Source organism: Nipponia nippon, unplaced genomic scaffold (assembly GCF_047370975.1).
Source record: "Nipponia nippon isolate SJK-2023a ecotype South Korea unplaced genomic scaffold, ASM4737097v1 scaffold_7, whole genome shotgun sequence".
In the NCBI taxonomy this organism is placed as follows: domain Eukaryota; kingdom Metazoa; phylum Chordata; class Aves; order Pelecaniformes; family Threskiornithidae; genus Nipponia; species Nipponia nippon.
The window spans coordinates 50,604,051-50,628,492 of record NW_028262391.1 but is presented as its reverse complement, the minus strand read 5'-3'; the positions used below and the strand labels follow the sequence as shown (position 1 = coordinate 50,628,492).

The 24,442-nt window shown below is 39.8% G+C and overlaps 1 protein-coding gene across 6 annotated transcripts; it reads left to right on the top strand.

Moving 5' to 3' along the window:
- Positions 1-1,243: 1,243 nt before the first annotated feature.
- On the top strand, positions 1,244-23,962 carry ZDHHC7 (zDHHC palmitoyltransferase 7). 6 transcript variants are annotated; one of them, XR_015700524.1, is made up of 9 exons: positions 1,244-1,429; positions 7,435-7,520; positions 10,358-10,680; positions 13,483-13,607; positions 18,663-18,759; positions 19,221-19,302; positions 20,529-20,659; positions 21,718-22,566; positions 23,329-23,962. XR_015700524.1 is itself a non-coding variant. In XM_087739785.1 (9 exons), exons 4-9 carry the CDS (start codon positions 10,375-10,377, stop codon positions 21,892-21,894), a joined length of 918 nt encoding a protein of 305 aa, XP_087595911.1. In that variant the 5' UTR covers positions 1,244-1,429; positions 1,758-2,017; positions 7,435-7,520; positions 10,358-10,374; the 3' UTR covers positions 21,895-23,962. The 6 variants fall into 6 exon arrangements, 5 of the variants coding, with proteins under 5 accessions (XP_087595911.1, XP_087595912.1, XP_009475705.1 ...); XM_087739785.1 differs by adding an exon at positions 1,758-2,017 and having other exon boundaries at positions 21,718-23,962; XM_087739786.1 differs by adding an exon at positions 1,755-2,017 and having other exon boundaries at positions 21,718-23,962.
- Positions 23,963-24,442: the final 480 nt, after the last annotated feature.

Here is a 24,442-nt window from a genome sequence, read left to right as displayed (position 1 = left end):
TTTGGAAAAAGATCAGCACCTATGGTTTTGTGTCTATAGATGTTTACCTATTTTCATTTGAATAGCAGAGAGGTTGGCATTAGATTAACTAATTTCTTGCAGCGTGTGAAACCCAGCTGTTGGGAAGCAGAAGACTACGCACAAAAGCAAGCTCTTCTGAAGTCGCTAATACTTCAGCACAGGAGCAGAAGTAAATGCCAAAAAAAAAAAAAGGTAGAAACGTGCACAGGCATGTGGGCAGCTGTAATTTTTGTACTTCTCAGCACACGCAAGCCGTCACGCGCTGGCTGCCCATGTCCCACTAGATGGTGGTCATGCTCCAAGAAAATAGCAGGGTGCAGAAGCGTGCCAGAGCCGTCATAATTCGTTTGTCCTCCTTCAGCTTTTTTATCTTTACGTGTTTTAAATGTACCATCAGCTCACACACTGCAAGGTTTGCTGTTTTGCATCTCACTTTTGAAGCTAGTGGGTATGTATTTTTCTTAATACGCAGTGGAGGATTCTGAATGAGTGTGATGCGGTAGTATTTCCATATAGAACAACGTCTAATTTTAAAGTACCGATGTTGAAGCCTAGGTTGACCAAATTTAGCGACCGGCCACAGAACAGGCTCTTGACTTAGGTGCCTGATCATCCTCCCGAGACTCCCTGAAGTAACGAGGGACCGTATTGAAGTACCACCACGAAAACGTCTGTGGGCATAAAGCAAAAGCCCTGGAAGTGAAGTAAACCCACTGGGTCTGCATGGCGTTATGGCAGGTGCTGGTGGCGATGGCCTCAAAGGGGTGGAGGCAGGACTGTGCCGGGGTGGCTGCTCCCTCAGGCCAGCAGCAGCACGATGGCTCCGGGGAGCCTGCGGCAGAGGCCGCCCTGTCAGCAGGCCGCACGCCGTCACTCTGGCACCGCTTATTGGGATGGCGGCAGCGCCTCAGAACGTACGAGCCCAGTTTCATCCTCAAATCGTGATTATTTGAAAATCTGAGGGGACAACGTCTCGCCGCGGCGGCCGGGGGCGGGGGGCGCGGGCACGGTGACTGGAGGCAGGCGCGCTCCCGCCGCGGGCCGCCCGCACGCGCACGGCGCGACCCCTCCGCCCGCCCGCCCGCCCGGCGCCAAGGACGTCCCGCGCGGAGCGCGCGTGCGCGCAGCGGGCCGCGCCCCCTCCGCTGGTGGGCGCCTGCGCGGCGGGCCCCGGGTCCGGCCCCGCCCGAGGCGGCGCCTGCGCAGTGCGGGGCGCCCGGCTTCCGCCGCCTGCGGCGCTGCCCTTCCCGCTTCCGGGAGTCCTCGGCTCCGCGGAGCGCCCGGCGACGGGCACGGTGGCGGCGGCGAGGGCGGTCCAGCGGCGGGGGCTCGGCCCCGGCTCGCCCCACCGTCCCGCCGGCACGGCGCCGGCCGCAGCTCTGAGGGCAGCGGGGCCGCCGCCGCTGAGGTAAATCCACCCCCGTTCCCTCCCCGGGCCACCTTCCCCTCACGGAGCCGGTTCCCCTCAGGGCGCCCGCCCGCCTGGGGCCTTCCCTGCGCTCCCCCTGGCCCTCGCGGTGGCCCGGCCCCGCGGGGAGAGCCCCCGGTGAGGCCCCGGCGAAGGACGAGCGGGGAAGGTTAGCGGGGGTCAGCCTCCGCTCCGGGGGCAGGTGGGGCTGAGGGCTGGGCGCCCCGCCGGTCTCCGTCCCTGCCGGTTCTCGGTGGGGCCTTTCTAGGTTTTGGCTCTGCTCCTGCTTCTTAAAAAAAAAAAATAAATAAAAATCATCTGTCAGCAGCCATGGAAACAAGCGCATGGAAGCGTCCCTGTGCCCCGGCACGGTTGTGTTGTAGGGTCTCAGCTGCCGCCGTGGGAAGCGGAAAGGGAGCAGCGACCATTTGACACGCCGCGCTTTTCAGCGATGTCCTAGCACTTGCTCTGGGGAGCTTTGCCGATTGATGTGGTGCCAGTTTGCCTTATTTCCAGGAGGGAAGAACAGCGCTTACGGGAAGTGGGAATGCAAATAGTTCACACTCTGAAAAATGAGAGGGTCGATCGGTACGGCACTGCGCGTATGTGATCGCTGCCGTCAAAAAAGAGTCGGGAAATCATTGGCTATTTTCTATACTACATATAGAGTTGTATAATGGTATCAGGATGCCGAATTACCGTGATGTAGCTGTTCGCTTTGCTGAAGACATAATTAGGTTGAAGTCACTGTGACTGTTCACATTAACAGACTTAAATTAGGTCTTTTGAAGTGGATGCTCTCTGACTTTGAAAATTTACAGATAAAGCAGAGCCGTACTGATTCATTAGTAGATGAAACTGATGTAAAATTTTAGCGGTTTTAGATTCGCGTTAAATAACTGAAGGCTCTTTGTGGCTGAAAGAAATTGTTAATACTTTTCATCTCTCTAAAACTTACTTGGTTTTGCTCTAAAGCAGTATATTTTGTATTGTATATATCTGATGGATTTCTTTTTTATGCCTTTTATGAAGGCAGAACTTTTAAGGGAAGTAAACTGATAGAATTCTGTAGCAGTCAAAAGGCTGGAGATGGAGAATGTAGAGGAAATGTGAGGCTTTGTATGTGTCTGATGTGGGGAACCATTGAAACAAAGACTTTAACACTCCTTTAATCGATATTGAAAATGGCTAGTGAAAATAGCTCAGCCTTGATCTACACCATTACTTTTTGGAACCTGGAAGGAAGAATCACATGTGGATATGGGTATAATAACTGATGGAAAAAATGTGCTTACCAGCCGGATATCACAGTGCAATCAGTAAATGTGATACCCAAGCTATCTTCAATTGAATGTGGGGATATAACATATATTGATGAATGCAAAAATTAGAATTAAAAAAATATACTCTGAAGTAGAATGTGATTCATACAATTGCTGTTGGCAAAGGAGTAAAACTTTTACTTTCCACACAACAATACCAATATTGGTTTAAGCATGTACCTTTCTGGAATCTAATCTAAATTTGAGTTTGTGGCCCTATTCCAAAAGGGGTAAGATACAAAGCCCAGCCATAGATTGTGTTCACGTCCTTCCCTGAAGTCAAGGTTGTTCTTTAATCCAGAAGTGCTCTGTCCTTGCTGTTGTAGCTCAGTGAACTCTTCGTGTATCGGGTAGTGTGTGTCTTTGCTGGGCACCAAAGTCTCATGAAATATGTTTTGTTTGACTTCCACATCTGTGGGCGAAAAGATTGGTTATCGAAAAGATATCTTGCTGAACATCTCGGATGTTATTTTTGTGCTTATGGAAAAGTGACTTGGTATCACAAATGTATTTGGTTTATTGCTGTTAGCAAAACTCGTTAATACTACTTATAAATATGTGTTCTGTAGACATGCATAGGTTTTTTTCTTTCATTTTGCATAACTTGTTTTACCCCGAATTCTTATTGCTCGTTTTTGAGGATGTTTATAAAGATGCTACCGGCATAAAGACACAAGTAATTAGATGACCAGCTTCCCAGTAAGACATCTATACTTATGCTTAAGTATTTCTTCTATATACCATTTTTCTGATATTATTTAGAAGAAGTATATTCCCTTTTCAGAGCTGAAAAGAAACAATTCCAGTGTCTTTCTATGGCCTGGCACTTGCTGTTTAGTAAGAGACGGGGATAAGGGGAACCATTACAATAGCTTAAAACTTGATTGTGTTAAATATGTACTTATGAAGACTGTCTCTTGAATTTGTTGTCAGGTGTTTGTATGTAAAAAGCATCACGTTAGTTACGTGTTTCCAGTGTAAAGTGTCACTGTGTGCCTGCAGTAGAGCAGATACGGGTCAGTACACAGAAGGGCTACAAGGCATAAACAGGAAATTCATGAGATAAATATGGTACAAAATATATTAAGTTAGAGCAAAAGCAACAAGGCTTTAGAGAGATGATGAGCTGTGTCACTGAGGGTATGGGGTAGATTTGGGGATAAGTTAATAATAACGCTTTGGGGTGGTATCATGGGTTGCCATCACAAGCTATTTCAGCTGCTCTTTTCCAGAGTTGTGTGCACCGTGTTACATATGTCCCAGGTTGTGACTACAAAGAGATATGCCCGATTTCAACAGAGAGCAAAAGTTGAGTCTGTCAGGGCTAAATTGGGATTGCAGTTGATGGACTGGTTCTTCTGAATACGTGCTACTCTGGCAGTTCTTACACGTGTTATGGTTGCTGAGAAAGTTCAGCCTTGATGCCCTAGTAGCTGGCAGAATTTCCTTGTACAGAGCTAGGCTCTGTAAAACAGAAATTTTGAAATAAAAGCATTCTCTTTACTGTGTTGTAATTGAAATATGGGGAATCTTAGGAACTGTCCATTGTATAGCTTGAAGGAAAAAGCAACCAAAAGAAATTTAGGCTTTGAAAATGGATGGATTTTTAGCCTGCATATAAATTCTTATCTGTATATCTGTTTAAAAAAAAATAAAGAAAAAATTAGATTTTTTTTCCTACAACGATGTTTTTCTTTTCTTCCTAAAAAAATAGCAGGGAAAAGGACTGTGCTTAACCCTGAAGTGCCCTTTTTTTTATTTAATTCACAGTGCAGGGGCCTCATTATACAATAGTTGTATTGTATCATTCATCTTCCTAATGCCCTAGGTAACCTTCTTCCAGTAAACTTAGAGAAGGGAGATTTGCTGTTGCAGTGGATCTTCTTTAGTCCCATTAGAAAACTACAAACATCTTTGGGACAGTCATTTTATAAGACCATCTTTCCAGTGATCATGAGTTTGTAATGTAAATTCTTCAAAAGTTTTTTTTTTATTCCAATAATATATCTGCATTTTGGGCCTACGTTTCATTAACAATGAGGTGCAGGTCAGATGAGACGCTCTCAAGCTGAGGATTTCAAATAACACCTAAGACTAGAATGGCATCGGATTAGGTTTAATATAATCACCGGTGTAAACAGATGACATTTTGCATGAAACACTGAATAATTTAGTTTTATCTTCCAATGCTAGATAAAAATTTTTAAACGGTCAAATTAAAAACTGCTGCTTGGCATAGTAGAGATGAAAGCATCATGCTTTGTCCTGGAAGCTTGTGCTTTAAGTATACAACAAAGACTCAGTGTAAATTTGGTTAGGACTGGCATTGAAGCAAATAAATTAATAGTCTAGAGGAAAGCTGTGAGCATCTCCGTGGGGATGCTTAGCTCTTCATGAAGTCTAAGTGCTTTTCAAACATTGATCCTCTTCCCCTTGAAGGGGACCGAGGTGGGGGATAATGGTGTAGGCAGCTGGAGAGCAGAACAACATACAGGAGCAGGGGAGATGGAAGGGGAGGGAGAAATCACATGAGAATGACTAAATCTATTATTTGCGCCAAAGCTGAGCTGTGGTGGCGCTTCCACGTAAACCAATAACTGAGGAGGCTACAATAAACCCTGAAATTTTGCACAGAATTGAATTTAGGATTAGAGAACTGACTGAACAAATCATGTCCCTGTCTTGTCAATGAATTCTCTGTTGACAATTTCAAGTGATTACTCTGACTTTCATGTTTCACCTGCAGAGGCTTAGCATGTCTTCTTCTATTGCTTGTTATCTTCGGCTCAGAGAATGGGTGGGTGTCATTGCAAATTAATGTGATACACTCAACCTGTCGTCTTCCTGTGTGTTTCTGCTTAGCTTCCACAAAATGCCATGTCAATGACAACTTAATGATTGTGGATTTCACAATATTGTGAAAACTTGTTTAACAAAAGTATAAAAGCTTATTTATAAAGCAAAACAGAAAGCAATCAGTAGCTTCATGCAGTTATGTGTGCTTAATAAGCGTTTGCATTACCTGTTAGGCTTGCAATAGAATATATGAGTTTGAATAAGACAAGAGGCTTCCTGTTTTCAGAGGAAGTCTGCATTGGTATCATTCCCCTTGAACTGGGAAAATTTGCAAATGTATACTGAAGAACTCCATGAGTGATGTTGTATTTGGAATAGTTTTTGGTAACAAGCTAGTTTCAGAAGCTTTCCTTTAGAAGTAAGTTGCTTCATATTTTCTATAGCTGTTAAATGTCAGAATCCTTACATTACTCTCAAAATATATTAATTTAAATTAACCTTCCAAATAAGAGTGAAGCTTGCATGTTACAACGCTTATTTTAAATACTAGAAAATAAAAAAACTGACGAAATATACCTAGGTACTTCTTTAGCCAACTTTAATCAGGCATAAATTTGAAATTCATATTCCAAGCTAGTCATTTTATTCCGTACTATATTAAAAAAAAAAAAAAGCCAGAAAATCTTCCTTGATCACGTGTTGGGGGTTCAATTGCCAGGCAGATGTTACGGTTTGCAGCAGTAGGACTGGGTGAGAGAACAGCAATGGCAGTCAATGTTGTGCAGAACAGCGGTCCCAACTTAATATGCCAGAAACCAGTGCAGCAGCGCTTTCTGTGCAGCGTGCACGTGGTCACAAACTTTTCCAGTCAGAAATTCAGGCCCACACCTCTTCTCTTCTCTTTCCCAAACAGAAATCTAACTCAAGGTTTTGTGCTGAAGTCCTGCTCCAGATGTCATGTGGTGATTTCCAAAACTTAACTGCTAAAATTTTCAAGCTTTGAAGTACCTGTTTTTCTAAATAAAATAAGTTGTTCCTCCTCTTCTTTCATTATGAAAAAGGAAATCTAGACTTGTAAAACTACTGATGCTCTCTTACTTTGCACAGCCTGTGTTGGATTTGAGTATTATGTCCTTGTGAAAAGGGAGGGCTATGATTCAAGATCATGGAATATTTGTATTGTAAAATTAAACATAGTTAGAATGGCTTATGCTAGCATTTCAGTACTTACACTGATTTGTATATCGTAAGTCATGTGGTGATTATTTGCCTATATGGTGGAACTCTAGCAAGGAGAACTTTCTAAGTGCATATTCCCTTTGGAGAGTTATGGGCCATTTTCTTTTATATACAGATTCTGGAATGAGTAGCTTTATTTTAAATTGGCCATAGCTTGGTCTAATAATTAGAGTGAAGACAATTTTTTTTTGTATCTTACCTTACAATTATAAAAATAGTGTAGGCATGCATGCTTGTTATTAATTACCTGCTACCAGAAACCTTGCTGTAAGCTCTAAAGACAATCAAATAAGATTATTATTTTTTGCATACTCTTATCTCTTAGTCATACAGGAGTGGCAAACAGGAAAAAGAAGTAGGTCTTTGGATACATTAATTTGTAATGCTAAAATCTGGATATCCAACTCATCTTAAAAAACAATGAGCAAGACAGATATAATGTTACTTGAAACCCTGTTCAGAGTTTAGTTTGTTCTTTGATAGCTTAATCTAAAGGTTTTTTTCCTCTTGATCAGAAGCTTGTTTGCTGTCAGGACATGCAGTGTATTTCAAAGTACTACTATCTATGTATATTATTTGGGCTTAACACTATTTTCCTGATGAAGCAAGAGTGCTTTACTGATCAGTTTGTTGATGATGTCTTTTCAGATTACATCAGATATGACTATGTGAATAGCCTAGGATAGCCCAAAGGAAGGACATGATGTCAGAATAACACACAAAACATTTGTGAGGTATGTAGGGTTTTTTTTCTGTTGTGCTAAAAAAAAAATCTTGGTTGTCTTTAATACAGTTAAACAAAATGAATACAGTAATTTTATGCCATTTCATTTGTATGCCAGAGGAGTTGCTTGCAGAATTGATCTAAAATTCACATTTTTCATGACATACACAAATACTGATTTTTTTTTTTTTTTTTTTAATCTTGATGTCTGTTCTGATTTAAGGTAACCTGTTGATTTAAGCAGCTGAAAACTTGCCTTGATTGAAAAATAATTGTCTATTTCTTCTTCTGAGGTATTGCACCTTAGCTGGAAGGAATTTCAAATCTGTCTTCTGTAGGAAGTTTCAGAATTGGGAGGTTGGTTTTGATTCATTGATTCCTCTCAAACACTTCAAAACATCTATGCAGCAGGTGGTCTTGAAGGAGTGGGGTTTCTAAACAGTTCTGGTGGGGGGAAGACATTTTTTCAAACAAAATGTTACAAGTGACTTATGTCCTGACATTTTTTAAACAGAAAGATAAAATTGGGGAAAAAAGAAAAAAATGGAAAAAGCTAGTACTTTTCCCATTGTGAATTTGGTTGAATTTACCCTAAGTTTGAGTTGACAAAAACAGAATTTGCCGGTGAAAAAATATTTTGACAAAAATACTAACATGTGAATGCACTATATTTGACTGTTTCTGAAGTACGGCCACTTATGTCTTCAGAAGAAGTTTGGCTCTTCAGAGCATTTGTTGGGTATTTTGTTTGTGTGTGATAACTTTGCTTGGCTGTCAGCTCTTCATACACTTCAAGGCTTAGTTGAAAGCTTATTGTACAAACTTTTTTTGTGGGTCCTTTTTTTGAGAGAGAAAAAGTTAGACAGTACCATTTCTTAAAAGTTTTATGTGCCCACTTTTGATGAAATAAATAATAGGTGATTTGCCTAGTTATCTTCATGATCCAGCTGCTAATTATGTAGGCTTCAGGAAACATGACTTTTCTTTTACAAGTCTTGACTGCAAGGGGTGGTTGATGTCCCAAAGTGCTATTGAAATTAATTGGCATAGATTGTAATTTTAACTGTAAGCATTTAGAAAGAGTGGAATAACTTAAAGCGGCCTTATCTAGGTTAGGTTAAGCCTGAATTGCTGTTAAGGGAGGTGAAATTTATTGTTTTCTAAGGTATTTTTCTAGTATGTGACTACCTTCATCCATGGCTTAGTAGCCGCATTCTGGTAAGAGAGGGGACTTCTGTGTAAAAAAACCAAACGAAAAACCCCCAACATGTGGACAGAAAACGCAGTGTAACTACTAGAAATTGTAATATTGCACTGGTAGTGACTAAATCCAAGCACCAGAGCTGTATTTCAATTTGTTCTGTTTCACAACCAGAGAAGGAAGCTCAACTGTGTCCTATGACTATCTCAGCTAGCTATTTTAACTGTTGCTCTGGGATCTCTACACTGCAATCTGCATATACTTATTTTCATTTCTAGTCTCTTGGATTATTCCTGCCTAGTTCTAGCATTAAGACTTAAGAATCAGAAAGATTTACTGGGCAGAATATGTTTCCCTGGTTCCTGGTGGATAGGACTGGGAGTTTTTTAAAGGGTTTAGAAATACATAGCTTCATCTGAATCCTATCTCAGTGTGAGTCTCTTTACCTGGTAACGGTCACTTTGACCATTTTAGACTAATAAAGTGATCCTATATTCAAGGTCTCGGGATGTAAATGGATGTGCCGTAATTCCTACCAGTCATATATAGGTGACCATTAATAAGGGGGAAAATGGAGACTTCTGCGTGACTGTCATCAGTCAATTTAATGCTTTCAAGTTTATCTCAGACATGGCCTTTAATAGCATGAATCAATATGATTTTTAGAACACAATATACTTTAAAGTAGCAGGCTATTCTTGATGCATAACGTTTAAGCTTTAATTTGTCTCCTGTTTGTTGATAGCGCTTCAGTTCTGCCATTCCCTATCTTTGCCTGTTAGAGATTTCTGGAAAGTAATTCTGGTTTTATGAAAACTATTAAGGTTTCAAGTCTTGTTTTTTTGTTCCACGTTGGAGCAAGAACAAAGCCCTGAAAAAGTTTTCATTAAATTAAATTAGTTAATGTGGTTTTTGAAAATCTGGTTCATGTAATCCGTTGCCATGCTGATTTAACCACTACCATTTGTTTCCCTTAAGTTTGGTCTAATCTGAGACCATTTTGTAAGTTATTCAATATATCTTTGTAACAGGTTTGGGTTTTTTTTCCAACACAATAGCACTTTTGTCAACAAATTTATCTGCTTTCTAACTTGCTCTGGTTTTTGTTGTGAACAATGTACTAGACAGCTTTATTTCCGTTCTGGTTTTTCCTTCTGCTCTTCCCTAGGTTGCTGGAGCAGTATGAAAAGTTGACAGTCTGGTGCCATAATTTGCTGTTTTCTGAGGGACATGAGCTGTGATTTAAAGAAGACTTTGCCATTTTAGTTTGAGATAGAAGAAAGACGTTGCATTTTTAACAAAAGGGGAAGAATGGTTTATGGACACAGCAAGATGGAAATGAAACCATTCTAAAATCCCTTTGTCAAGCATTAAAGTTGCATGATTAAAAAAAAAAAGTTATGGGATTATAAAACTCAGTAAATGGTTTGCAAAATTGCTGATGAAACTTTGTAAATGAGTATCTTTTGATTACAGAAATATTTCGCCTTTAGGTAGTCATAGAATTGTTCAGGTTTTGATCAAAAAAAAAATCTCAGTAATCTATTTTGAACTTGGATATGTTTTATCTTACCAAAATAAAAACCAAGAGCCACCTGTAATTCCAGTTTCCTCACACATAATAATGGGATGTTTGCTTCCTGCAGGGCAAGGCCAGAAAACCATGCAGTCATCAGGGCACAGATTCCGTGATGTTGAGCACCACCCGCTTCTTGCTGAAAATGACAGCTACGATTCCTCTTCCTCAGAGGCCGACATGGCAGAGAGGGTTTGGTTCATCCGAGATGGCTGTGGTATGGTCTGTGCTATAATGACATGGCTTCTGGTTGTCTATGCAGACTTCGTAGTGACTTTTGTCATGTTGCTGCCTTCCAAAGACTTTTGGTACTCTGTGATCAACGGTGTTCTCTTTAACTGCTTGGCAGTACTAGCTTTGTCATCGCATCTGAGAACTATGCTAACCGATCCAGTAAGTATGCGATCGTTCCTTGACGTTGGATTGTTCTCTCATGTAGCTCGTCATCTGCAGAGAAATTTGGAGAAGTAGTGTTAGATGCAGAACCCTCAAGTTGAAGGGATGATATCTGTACTTTTCCTGTTGTTCTGTTAATGAATCCATAAATAATTTTTGACTTGAGGAGCAAGCAGTGTAAAATTAATTTGTAAGGGAGAGGTAGGCTCATGAGAAATACAATTTATTTGTTAAATATTAACCCAGGTTCTGAAGAAGCTAGTAAAGCTTTAGTCTTTTCTTTCCCAATTTTCCATACTTTTTTTTGTCAGATATATTTTCAAAACTTCATAAGATGTTGTAGCTTCATCCAGTTGTGTCATTTGAAATGTATCTTCCATTTATGGCACATGAAAGAACTTCTAGAGGTAGACATGCTGGAAAACCTCAGTCACATATTGCCATAAAGTAAGAACTACTGTCCTACATGATTCATGCTTTATTGTATTTAGGTATTTGGAGGCAGTGGGAAGGAAGATTTAAGTTGAACCTCCGTTGGAACAGTGTTAGGTATAAGAAGTTTTGAAAGTACTCATTTCTTAGGACTTTTACTCTTCAGTTCAAGAGTTCAAGAGATTAAATTGTTCATTTTGTTCTAAAATCTATTACTCTCTTTAGGGAATAAATCTGGGGAGAGAGGGGTGAGGGGAAAAACATCTATTTGCTCCAGATTTTTGAGACAGTAACAGTGTATCTAGAAGTTATGGGAGTGTTCAAAAAAGCAGCAGGGTGTTGTAGTTAATGGTTTTCTAGCTCTTTGATTTACATCTGAGCCCACACCCAGTGATGAAATGTTATGGCTTCTTCAGACTGTGACAGCTAAGAAAGTTAATGGTTTAAGGACAGATTGCTTAAAAATATGTCCTGGTAAAACTGTGTGTCTTTCTAGACCTGTGTTTTTCTTTATGATAGAACATGATAGCAATTGAGATGAATCACTACCTTTTTTTCTCCTCTCCTTTCCTGCTGACTCTCAGAATGGAGGACACGACTGTGTGATAGAAACTAAGATTGAAGGAAAAAAGGAATAAACTGCCTCAAAACATATGTGAATTAAATTGACTCTTATAACTATAAAAATTGATTTTTCATCGAAAGGAATTGGTCACCATCTGAGACAATGAAAGATGTTTTTGAAATAGAGCATATTTTTGTCAGCAAAATGCTAAAAGCATGGCCTGAAGTTGTCCTCCTTAGTGATGGGTGAATAGGTGAATGTGAGATGTGTTTTATAAGCATAAATTTACCTGGAAGAAGATAAATTGTGCTTTAGGAGTTCTCTCTGAGATAATTCCGTGTTTACACTGAAGTATTAACTTCAGCGAGAACATTCATATTGCAAAACAACACTTCAGCAATACAACGTGAGTGTTTGAGAAACTCTCTTTCAGTTCGAATCCCTGCAAAGGCCAGCTGGCTCAAGTTTGAAGCACCACTTAGCCAAAGAGTTCATCTGGGGCAGAACTTGGGCTGTGTCTCGGGCAATACAAACACAAGATTGTTATTCCAGGCAATAGGCTACAAAAACTTTCTGCCTAAGTAGAGAGGTGTTTTGCAATTGAATCTGAAGTGCCTGCTGGTTTGTTAATTCTGTCCCAAAAACTTCCTTAAGGTGTCTGTGTAAAGTGATGATATTGCCAGTGAGAGCTTTTTTTGAATGAGAAATAATTGTAGAATGTTGCAGATGATTTAAGCCAACGTGGAGAAGGCTATCCCTGGGTGAAGTTAAGTGCTGGCCTGGAGGAGTTGGTATGGAAAGGCCATTGCACTTTCATTTCACGTCCCGGTTTATTTCACAAGCACTTCCTGTCACAGATAAGCCTTTAGCTCTCGAAATAAGCAAGGTGACAGTGGTACTTTCCATTATTTTCTTCTTACTAATCCAAAGTTAGATTCCAATCTTACAAGGCTTTAGATTAATATCGTTACTGGAAGAAGCAATCCTGCCTGCTATTCCTGTCTGTTCATCGTCTTCCTCATTGTGTTGAAACAGCTGCTAATGCAGCTCTGTGGTGAACTCGGAGAACTAATCACTAAAAAAGAATTTCTTCTCCTGACGGGTTGTTTTTCTTCTGGATCAGTTCCTTCAACTGTTTACGATGTAGCTACACAAACTTTCACGGTAGCAGAAGGCAGCAGAGGATACAAGATGTAGAATAAAAAGCCAGTGGTGGTTCATGGTGACAGTGTCCAAGCTGAAAGCTTAAGCATAAAGGAAAAAAGAATGATTATTCATTCTCAAAAACTTGTGTACATGGGGCAGGCAGCTAAATCTTGGATTCAGAGGGTTGAAATAACATCTTTCAAGTAGTTGTTGCTGATTTAACTTTTGTGGATGGCTTGGCCTTGTAATCGAACGTCACAACAATTAACATACGCTGCCATAAGAAAGTATGTCTCTTTTAGTGGTGCTCATTCAGAGTGACTTCTCGGCAAATATTGTACCTGTAGTGCTTGTACCTGCATGTAAAGATGTGTCTTCCTCTTCATTGTATGTATGCTGGTGACAGCAGATTCTATCAGAATTCTGCTAATACTTGGCCATAGATGAGGCTTGCTGAAATGAAACTGAATTTGAGGTCAAGCAGAGGTAATTTATTCATTTGGAAGTGATTCTGGCTTATGGCAGACTAGCTTTGAGTAAATGAACTTATTTCAGCAATTATCCTGAGATTACTGGTATGAAGTCTATAAAATGTATTTTTAAGCACTCTCATACCATTTAAGAAGCTTTCTCTCCTTTAATTGAAATGATTTCAGGGGGCTGTACCCAAAGGAAATGCCACTAAAGAATACATGGATAATTTGCAACTGAAACCAGGAGAAGTGATCTACAAATGTCCAAAGTGCTGTAGTATCAAGCCTGAACGTGCACACCATTGCAGGTATGCCATAGTTTTCTTTAAAGCAGTTATGCATAGTGAGTCTTGGAATAATGTTCCTGATATTTGTGTGTTAATTTTTTTCCCCACAAATTTCTTTTGGTATCCAGTAAACTTTCAAATTCACACATTGCAGAGTATTTTATAAATATAATATACCATGGCCAAAAATTAATGTGGATGAGGGGAAAGAAGCAAGAGACTGAAGAGTTTTTAAAAATAATCATACTGTGGTGTCTTCAATACTTTTTGATCTGTGAATATTTTTTTCATGTGCATCATTCTAATTACTGTGCTGTACTGTTGATAACGCAGGGCAAAGGGAAGAATCTCAAGGAAATTTCTGATAGAAGCTGATTTAAGAAATAACTCCTGCAATTTTAAGTTAAGAAAATATAGATTAGTTTTAAACTAATCACTTTAATTTGTGTCGTCTTGTCTTCATAGTGCATCATTTGAAGTTATAGGTGAATTGGCAGTTAATTTTCCCAAAGTTGTATGAAAATTGGTTAAATGCACTTCTGCTTATTGAAGATTCATTTTAAAAAGGACAGAAGTGATGATAATTTGAACTTAGCATACTGTGGAAGAGATAGTAAATGTATCCATTATTAGTTAATTCTCAATTTTTTCAGTTTTCAGGCACTGTGGGTATGCATTTGTAATGTTTATTGTGTGAGAGTTGAAAATAGATATGCCTGCATAATTAAGACTTACATAAATATGTAGATGTTTCTGGTGCCTCTCTCTAGGTGTGAGGAGTGCTGTGTATTGAATTGTGTGGCTTATTAAATTTAAGTCTCTGAGCTTGGGCCCATCAAAAGAACACAGTGAAGTCTTGTCAGGACTCTGAAATTATTCTGTAAATTTGTGGTTTCTAAATTAAATGTCTCAGTGTATGTCACTTATCTGTGTGAAAGTTACGGCTGAGAAGTTATTTCCATTATAAATACTCAGCCTTGGCACTGAAATCTTGTTCTTCTCAGATGTGAGTGGGTTTTTTTTATCTGGAGTGTGAAGGGAAAAGTTTCATGTATAAATAGTCAAGTATAGAATTATCTTCAGTTAGTTTATCTGTGTTGTAAATTAGCTTTTGCATGGATGCTGATACCAGGCCTGCCTTCGTGTGCAATGAGTTTGGTTCTGGCTGGCTTTATTAGCACTAGTAGAGCGTTACATGAACGCAGCTGTACTGCTTGCTCGGTGGGCCTGGGGGTAGAAGCAGTGCAGCTGCTTTCTTGTGGCAGAATATAAGCTGTTAATCTCTGGGGATCCAAAACAGCTTTGTGCAGTCTGTTCAGATATCCTGGCATTGTGTTCATGGGATGTGATAAAGGGGCACTGAAGAGCTTCTGCTGAGTGTAGGTTGGATCTTGCTAATTTTCTCATCTTGGATTTAGGCTGGCTCCTACAGAGACTTCGCAGTTACCTTTGTAAAGTGTTTCCCACATCTTCGGTCCTGATATGATTTACTAATTTGGAAGTAGCCCTAAATGAAGGCCTCTTATGTTGAACTCTACATACAGGTAAAGAAGCTGGAGTATTGGAGAGCCTAGAGGCACTGCAGCTCTGTGCCCTGCAGAGTCCCTTGGCTACATCTGGGCCATCATCCCCAGCAGGCACTGTATTGTCTTGGACGTTCCAGTAGCCTGTGATCCTAGATAAGGTGGTGTTGACTGAAAAATTATTGTTTCTTTGTGAAAGAAGAATAAAAATAAGCTAAGTAGGGACTTTGAATACATTTTTTTATAGCAAGAATTTGAGCGACATTTATTGTTAAAGCAGAGCAAGAATGGGTAGTGTCTACAGCAAAGGAAATCTGTGATAACTTTCAAAGGGTTTGTTTTCACTAACCACTGGTTCAGGGACCTAGCTTTGCACTTCTTGTGAATTGTTTTTTTTTTCTGTGCCTTGGTAAAATACACTGTGAGATGTTCCGCATAAGGGCAAGGGATGCATTTTAATGCTTGCACGGTGCATAACTGGCTTCACAGAACATCTGAAAGAGAAAGCCAGAGCCTGAAAGTGTATGTGCTATCCTTTTGTAAGCCTGCTGTCATGTTTTTCTCAGCAGTTGGATATCTGGTTTAATTGCCTTTGTTTCTGTTACTTATACAATACATGCTACTAGTAGTTGCTGCTAACTTTTCGTAAGTAAAACAAAGGATTTTTCTGTAATTTTTTGAATGTTGAATACATACTGCGTAGACTAGCTACCAGCATCTGATTCTTTGCCATGGATTTAGCACTGCAGCAGTGTACCGAACAGAAAAAAGGTTTGTTTGATTATACTGCCAACATTTTATTGGCTTACAAACCCATTCCAAGGACATTAAAAGGATGGTCTAGTCCCAAGCAGTCGAAGTGGCAATTTGCTGATAGAAGAGACTTGAAAATGGAAATTGAAGTTTATTCCTGTTGGGAAATAGTTACGCTCAAAGCCACAGTGCATGTTTTGAGTAGTAAATTATTAACAGAAGAGGCTCTTATGATGTAGTTATGAAAATTGTTGTGCAACACTGCAGCAGAAGTTCTCTTGAGGAAGAAAAATAGTTTCATAATACACATTAGTGATGGGAAAAAATAACAAGAACCCTTTATTTACAGCTAAATATCTAGCCGCAGTGAAATATGTGAAACCGAGATTTTGCTAAGCAGTTAACATTTTCAGCATAAGGAAGAGGCTTATCCTGAGTGAATGCGATTTCATTTTCGCTGAAGGAGCACAGCCGTCATTATTTCTAGCCTATTCTGAGTGCCCACGTTTGTGTGTGGGGAGGTCTTGTTCAGAACCAAGTCACTGAGATGTTTGCATCAGTCTTCCTGTGAAATTTCTGTTATCCAGACCAACTTCTCTTAAGCCATTAGCTGTGTCTTTCTGAATGTTATCTTTGGCATTCAAAACTGTAGTTGCACCTGCAGTTGCCTGAGTGCATTCAGCAAGCTGGAGAAGACCTTCCTTTGTCTGCAGCTCTTTGTTCTCCCTGCCACATTGCTCCTTCCTCTTGCGTAGGCGCGAGTGGTCACGCACAGTGGAATGACCCAGGGTGCAGCTATGGAGTGACTTCCCCAAACTCTTGCTGCATAAACATCTGTGCTTGGACAAGGGAAGGAAAAGAATACAAGTGACGGGGGTAGGCAGAAGGCAGGACCGCTGTTTTCAGCATTGCTGTGAGTTTGTTGGCTGGAAGTGTTGGCTGAATCGCGATGTGAGATTAGAAATGAAGGCAGGGTTCCAGACATCTGATGTCTTGGAGAGCTCTGTGTGGGCTTGTGAGAAATACTGAATGAGCAAAAGTGTGTCCTGCCCACCTCACATCCTCCAGTGTTTGGCTTGATTGAGTCTGGATATGATTTTACTCAGTACTTGACATTAATATTCTTTTGTAGAGTGACAGTATATATTCCGTGTTACATTAGGAGGCTTGCATGGTTGTGGTGACTGGAGTTAGCTCACCTTCCCACAGAGCTCGGGAAATTAATGAGAGGCTGAACCTAGAGGCAGCAGGCTGTGAAATGAAAACCTTTTGGAGAACCTTCTGAATGCCTTCTCTTGAACGATGTCTGTTTCTTCTGCACTAGAGAACGGTTGCAGGGTTTAGTTATGATATTGGGATTTTCATGTGTAACTGGCAGTATTTAAAAAGTAATTTGCATCGGAGGATGGATTGTCTTTAATGTCCATAAAACAAGAGGTAGTGGGAACATAGGGGCTGGGTTATGATAGCTCAGGGCAAAGGGAGCTTCAGAGGAGCAGTGAGAGATTTGGGATTCTCTCGTATAACCTGCACAGGAGTATGCTCTGCCTCTTGCTGAATTACCTTGTAATCATGCATATGCAATGACTTCAAAATTATTTTATGCCTTGGAGCGTTGATTTCCGCCCCCTCCTCCCCTCACTCCCCACCCCTTTCTGCACTCTAGTGACAATCATCGAGCTTTGCTTCGTGGCTTGTCACTGCAGCACTCGTAGATACCATACATAAATAAGCATGTGTTAAAAACAAAGGGTTTTGAATAAGAGGGCCTGCATTTTTTAGGCTTATTTGGCTTTGTAACTGCTGAAATGAAAATGCTTAATATTTTGGCTGTTCTGCAGGCAAATCTGGAACATTTTGAGTGTGTGGCTATCTTAAGCACAAAGCTAGGAAAATGAAATATCAGCATTACTTAAGCTATTGATTCACAGAAGAACTTCAACACGTGTTGCAACTGTTCTGTTTCTCTTGTATAACTGTTCATGTTTGGCTGCCGATGGACCTGAATGTAAGAGAAATGATCCCTCTGGCGCTGTGCGGCCTAGCAGATGTAAAATGGACTTACTGAAATATTTGAGTTTTCTTTCTGGAGATAACCTTGACTCAAAACTGGGCAGAAACTAAGCAATTAATTGCAGAACTAGCAAAGAACAGTAGTGTCTCAGTATTCATTAACAAGTAGGCAAGGAAGGTGTGCTGCTTATAGTTTCAATATTTTTGTTTTATGTTGAGGCAGTGAGGTGTGAGGTTGTAAGCTGTTCTTTAGTTGAGATTTTATTGCCTACGTTTGGAGTTGTATGGCCAGTTGAAACCTCAAAAGTGACAATTTCTCTCTTGCAGATGTGAATTTCTTCTTTTTTCTGATTCACAAACTAAATTTACAACTTGAAAGTCTATAAACTTGAAATAATTACTTTGTCTGAAAAAGCTTCTCCAGAAGGGAAGGGTTTTTTTAGTACTGAATCTAGAAAGAACCGAAGCTTTGCTCATTCAGCGCCACAAGTGTCTAAAACAAGTCACTGTATTCACACACAGACTGTGTGTTTGGATATGCAATCACTCTCATATTAATACTGTTTTTCTTATGTGAAGAAGATCGATCTTACACTGTCAGTTTTGTAACAACCAAAAGCTGAATTGTAAGTGAGCAAAGAGCTTCTTTAAAGAAATGCAAATAAAATGACTGCAGTTTGTTAAGAAAGATTTCAGCACATCATCTTCTGACCACTGGGTACCCTTGTTTGTATATTAAAATGCGAAGTATTGTTTCTGAACAGAAGTCTCTTTTCCTTCCCTTTAGTATTTGCAAACGATGTATTCGAAAGATGGATCACCACTGCCCGTGGGTGAATAATTGTGTGGGGGAGAAAAATCAGAGATTTTTTGTTCTGTTTACGGTAAGTGAAAATCAACAGCAGCTTGATCTCAGTATGAATCTACCTTGATTATAACAATTTTTGTTGTGCTTATTAGTGACTAATGGCACAAATGTTTTGTGTTGATTTTTTTTTTCCTTCTATGCAAGATATTCTCCAAGCAGGAAGATATTTCTACTCATACTCATTTTAATCTGTTTTGTAAAGCGCTGTTATTTTAAACTATCTTAATTTTGTTGTGTTTTATATAGTAACAATTAGTGAAATGGTACTTGTGATTTAGGAAGCTAATACTTAAACTTTCATTGTTGCCCATGTTTTTAGATTCAAGTTTAATTAGAATTTGGTTTTAGATCATTGTATTGAATTAAAAATTGAAATAGGAAAGTATATTTGCTGTGCAGTGGTGAAGGCTGGCTAAAAGGAATGTCTGGTTTATTACCTGGCAGCAGTCAAAAGTGAGCGCTCTCTCTTATTTCCAGATGTATATAGCCCTAATTTCAGCTCATGCGCTCATACTGTGTGGGTTCCAGTTTTTCTCCTGTGTCCGAGGGCAGTGGACTGGTAAGCAAATACTTAACTTTCACTGTCAAAATCTAACAGATATTAAGGGAAAGTCACAGCATTCCGTCCCATGTAGGAAATATTACAGGACTTTGATCTTTTAAAAGTGAGGTCCTGAAAATGTTTCGTACCTGTTTACCCATCTCTCTCTCTCCCTCTCTCTCTCTCTCTCTCCCCCCCCCCCCCCCCCCCCCCTTCCTTTAGTCATTCAGTGTAAGAGCTGTGGCTCTCAAGGGCATTCTTGCTCCCTTTCCACAGAGAAAAAAATTACCACCTCTGTAGTAGGAAGGAAGCAGATAGCTGGTCCTCAGACCACCTTAGCACTATGTTACCTGAAGCTGCCAGCTGGGCTTTGTGTGTCCCACCACAGTTCTGTGGACAACAGCTGAAACCTAAACACATTTCTCCCTCATTGTGTTACTGGAGCCAACTGTGGGGCTCCTGTAGAAAAGACATTTCCTAAACTGTCCCTGTTGGTTGTTTAGGGCTCTGACTTGCCGTTCTTAATGTTCCAGTGTGCCAGAGCTCATTCTGCTCTTGTGCTTTTGACAGATCATGTGTTGATCATGTGTTCTTCCTGGTACCTGAAGCAACAGGGGAATCTGTGTGACTGGTTTTTGCTGAATGTTCCATTAAATGGATGGGATCTTAGTCCTTTTTTTTACTTGAAAGATTTTGCTTCCTGTGTACTGTCCCATTCCTTCTTTGTGTAACTATAATTGAGTTAATCAGTTGATCAGAGGATCTCCAGAGATGTGACTGTCGGTCAGAACCTGATTGCTTTGTGTGGTGAATTAAAAAAAAATAACAAAGCAATTGCAGCAAAATGGAACATCTGGATTAACGAGCAAGTCAGAGCTGACAGTAGTGATGGTTTGTACGTTTGTCATGCATGAAACTTCAAGCTGCTCCCATCTTTATACATGTGCAGTTCCAAGTACTTAAATTGTCTCATGTGCATTTATTTGATATCCTTGAAATGTTGAGGCAGGATTGCAGTAATGCAGTACCGTGTGCTTTATAGGAATCTAAAAGTGTTACTTCCTTAAAATTCTTCATTTCCTTGGGCAGCAAATAAAGCTAGAAATTAGAAGTCTGTTCTAATTGTGAAATGTTGTTTCGGGTATCAGATATTTAGCTTTTATAGCTGTTTGTTGAAGAGGGGATGTCTCAGTATGAACATGCAGTATGAAATTTTTTGATAACTACATATGTCGTTTTCACAGAATGCAGTGACTTTTCCCCACCTGTAACTGTGATCCTGATGATCTTCTTGTGCCTTGAGGGTTTTCTGTTTCTCACTTTCACTGCAGTCATGTTTGGCACCCAAATCCACTCAATATGCAATGATGAAACGGTAAAGACCTCTACTTCTGTACGCTATGACAATTATTCCAGGAAGATGTGATTAGAAGTTTTATTTGCATGAGGGGAGGCTCTTATTTTGGAGAAAACCCCAACTCTGAAATAGCTTACCATTTTTATTTTCTACGGTTGCAAGGATTGAAATACTTTCTTGGGGTTTGCTTTCTAAGAGAAATTCTTGCATTATTTGCTTTTCTAACATAAATTTTATAATTAGGTTTTCAATTACAAGGATTGCACAGCTTTTATCTTCAGTTTGGACTTGCACTTGTCAACTCTCACAAACTCATGATACGTGTCATGAGAAATGTCTGCTTTTCTCAGGTTTACACTTAAACTAGCTATCTAGTATCAACCCTTCACACTGTCCTCTACTTCGATACAGTTTATTAGAGTATAACCATAGTCTGGACTTTTGGCTCCCTTGCCCTTAGATTTGCAATGTTAAGCGTTGAGAGGATGTTTTGTGACAGATAATTGACTAAACATAAGGAATTTGAATCTTGTGGCTGTTCAGAATTTTCTCATGTGAGGCTGTTTAAAAGCGTACTTCTGTACTGAAGAGTAACTGTAAAAAACAATTGGTAAATATCCAGCCTTCATTAGTGGGAAGTACAAAAAATGATCATCAAAATATTGCATTTGGGAGAGTAAGCCTAGCTTCAGTAATTGCAGTACCAGGGCCTTCTTGGAAGCCTTATTGTCTGGTTTCATTAACTGAGTAAACAGCTTCTAGCGTAGGTAGAGTGCCTGCAGATCCTCTACTGTAACATCAGCTTTTCTGGTCGTTTTGTCTTTTGGTTTGAGGGGGGAAGAGGTAGACCAACCTTCTTTACACATTTTGTGTGCTAAGTCTTGTGCCCTGTGCCCACAGGTCTAAATCAGCCATTCTTATTTCTTCCTTACTAAATAAATAACAGTAAGACACTAATCAGCTCACTAGCTATAAATTAAAAGAATGCAAAATAGTCATCAGTTTTGATAATTGCTATTAGACTTTAGTAAACTTCAGACTTAACAGTGCGTCACCGCATGTCTGTTTATATACAGGAGATTGAAAGACTGAAGAGTGAAAAGCCAACATGGGAGCGAAGACTACGTTGGGAAGGAATGAAATCTGTTTTTGGCGGTCAGCCTTCACTCCTGTGGATCAATCCTTTTGCAGGATTTCGAATCAGGCGACTTCTACTGAGAGCAAAGAAAGGAGGACCTGAGTTTTCTGTTTGAGTCTAATTATGCTGGAACTTGCAAGAATACTATATAATATTTATTTGGGGCCAGAGAAGGCTGTCTACATATAATCTGTGACCAGGTGAAACTGATATCAGACATTTGCTTGTAGCAAGCAGAGTTTTATACGTTTATCGTCACAGACATCGCATTAACTTTCAGAGACGCAAACTGGATCTGTTATGGTCTTAACAGCAAGATAACAAAGGAAAAGCACGTGGTCACACTAAAGAAGCCAAATGTCATGCTACTGTAATTTATTTTATGAGATTAATTATCCATTTTTGTTAAACCCTTTTTATTTGATAAATGTTTGGGGAATTACCTGTGTGTTTTTATAAGAAGTATATACTTAGGTGCAGTTGTCAATCATAAGGAGGAGCATTATGGTGAAAGTTGATCTCAAATGAGACCTAGCCTTCTAAATCCAGTTTTCAGGGAATAGTGGTTCGTTCAGTTTTAATTTATATTTCAGCTTGTCCTAATAAACAGAGCTGTACTCTTGTGTCCCACTTCAGGCACACATTCCTCATATGCAAGTGATTCAAAGGACTGGTGCACCCAGCAGCATAACACATCAGAGGCACTGTTACACCCCTGCCAAATGTCTTCCCAGGCTCACAAAAGCATGTCTTGTGTTTGGCAGTATTAATCTCATGTGGCATTTAGGTAAGTTCTAAATCTTCAGTAAACAACACTTCTAACTAACGGCTGTGGGCCACTTTCTGCCCTCAGATATGCGTCTCCAATTCTTAATGCATTGATTCTAGGGGAACTTGAGTGTAGGTGCCTGAGGATTGTATCTAGTTCCCTGTGCAGGGGTAAGTGGGACCAGTGACTGTATCCTCCTGTGTGAGATTAAAATGAATGTACTGCAGGCTGGAGTTAACTGACTGAAAACAGTTGTCTTCGTAAGGTCTTGCTCTGCCCCCTGTTTTTTATTGTACAGACTTTTCATAGAAGAAAAGCTGTTAGGTTAATGATCCCTTGAACAAAGACAGCAGAGGAATGAGGGAGGTTGCCTTTTTCTCAAGTACGACAGATGTGAAGTGTAGAAAGATCTGCGGTAGAAGTAATTATTTTGAATTTGACCATTTTCCAGGCAAAACTACTTTCAAGAAATGAGAGCAATATAGATCTAGAACTGCTTTATGTGGGCCTGACAAACAACAGTAGTGCTAAGAAATGTTTCTAAATCTGCAGGTAATGAAATACAAGCTGCAGGTAATGAAATTCAGCTAAAAGTGGATTCTTTAAAAATTATATTTAGACTATTTTTTGTATTGTTAATCTGTTCTATAAATTACCGACAATATAAAGGATAAAGCAGGAGCCTTGATGCATAGCTTGAAATCGTGCCTAGAAAAGTAAATAGCTCCCTGTTCTGGGACTTGCCTTAAAATTGTCCTGTTCTTGCTTTTGCTTTGCCAGTAGCACTGATGATCTGTCCCACCTCAAGCAGTTCAACGTGCTGAAGAACCTTGCATCATAAAATTTACGTACTACAGAAGCTATACGTTCTTTTTGCAGTGACCTGCTTCTCCATTTCTTTGTAATTGTTTGTGGCATCTTGATTCCAGCTTCATCAGGTTTTATACCATTGGGTGGGTGAAATTACTAAGACATCCATTTATTATTTATGGCCCTGCGAACAAAACTGTGCAATACTATGTAATACGTTCACTTTGCTTGGGAGAGATGGTGTGTAACGCTGGACGATTTCTAGGTGGACACATCCAAGGGAATTGCAGTCAAATGAACAAAACTACGTCTCGTGTGACTGAGAGGAGAGTTGGCAGTTCCACAAGAATCTTTGCATATTCAGTTGCACATCTTAAAGGTTGGGAAAAAACGTGTCTGGCTTTGTCATGAGGCTCTTAATGTGTATATTGTTTAATAAAATATCCTGATGAAAATCAGAAAAATATCACTTCAAGCGGTTGAACCCTGTGACTTAGCAAGCGTGTGCGTGTGTGGAATAAGGTTTACTTGGCTTTTCAAACCTTGTTACGTTGTAATTTTTTTAATGTAAAGAAAATAAAGTAATGAAGTCTTAGTTGATTAACTTCTGCTCGATATGTCACTTTTTTTGCACATATACGTGTACATTTGCATATATTTGGATTATGACAACTTCAGGGTAACATCTTTGGCTTGTAATTTATATGTACATGTATATCAAGTAACAGATGATACTGCTCCAGATTAAAGATGCTGCTCTGCTTCCTAAGGGTTTTAAGCTATGCTAACTGCTCGGCTGTTCCTTGGCAGTTCCTTTTCTGCATCCTCTGGTGTAACTGCTTATCTTATTAGTACCTGTTTGTCTAAGGTGAGTGGGAAAACATGCGGTGCATACTTCCTACTTGAAAACTCTCAACAGGGTATCTCAGGCTTTGCAACTTCAAGGCGTTTGTGTAAAATACAGGTGTGGACTCCCTAGTTTCTCTGCGCAAGTGTTGACTTTTTCCACTAGATTCTGTATCTTCAGGTACAAAGACAGCCAATTATGCAGCCTAGAACGCAGCAGTTCAGGCAGTTGTCAACA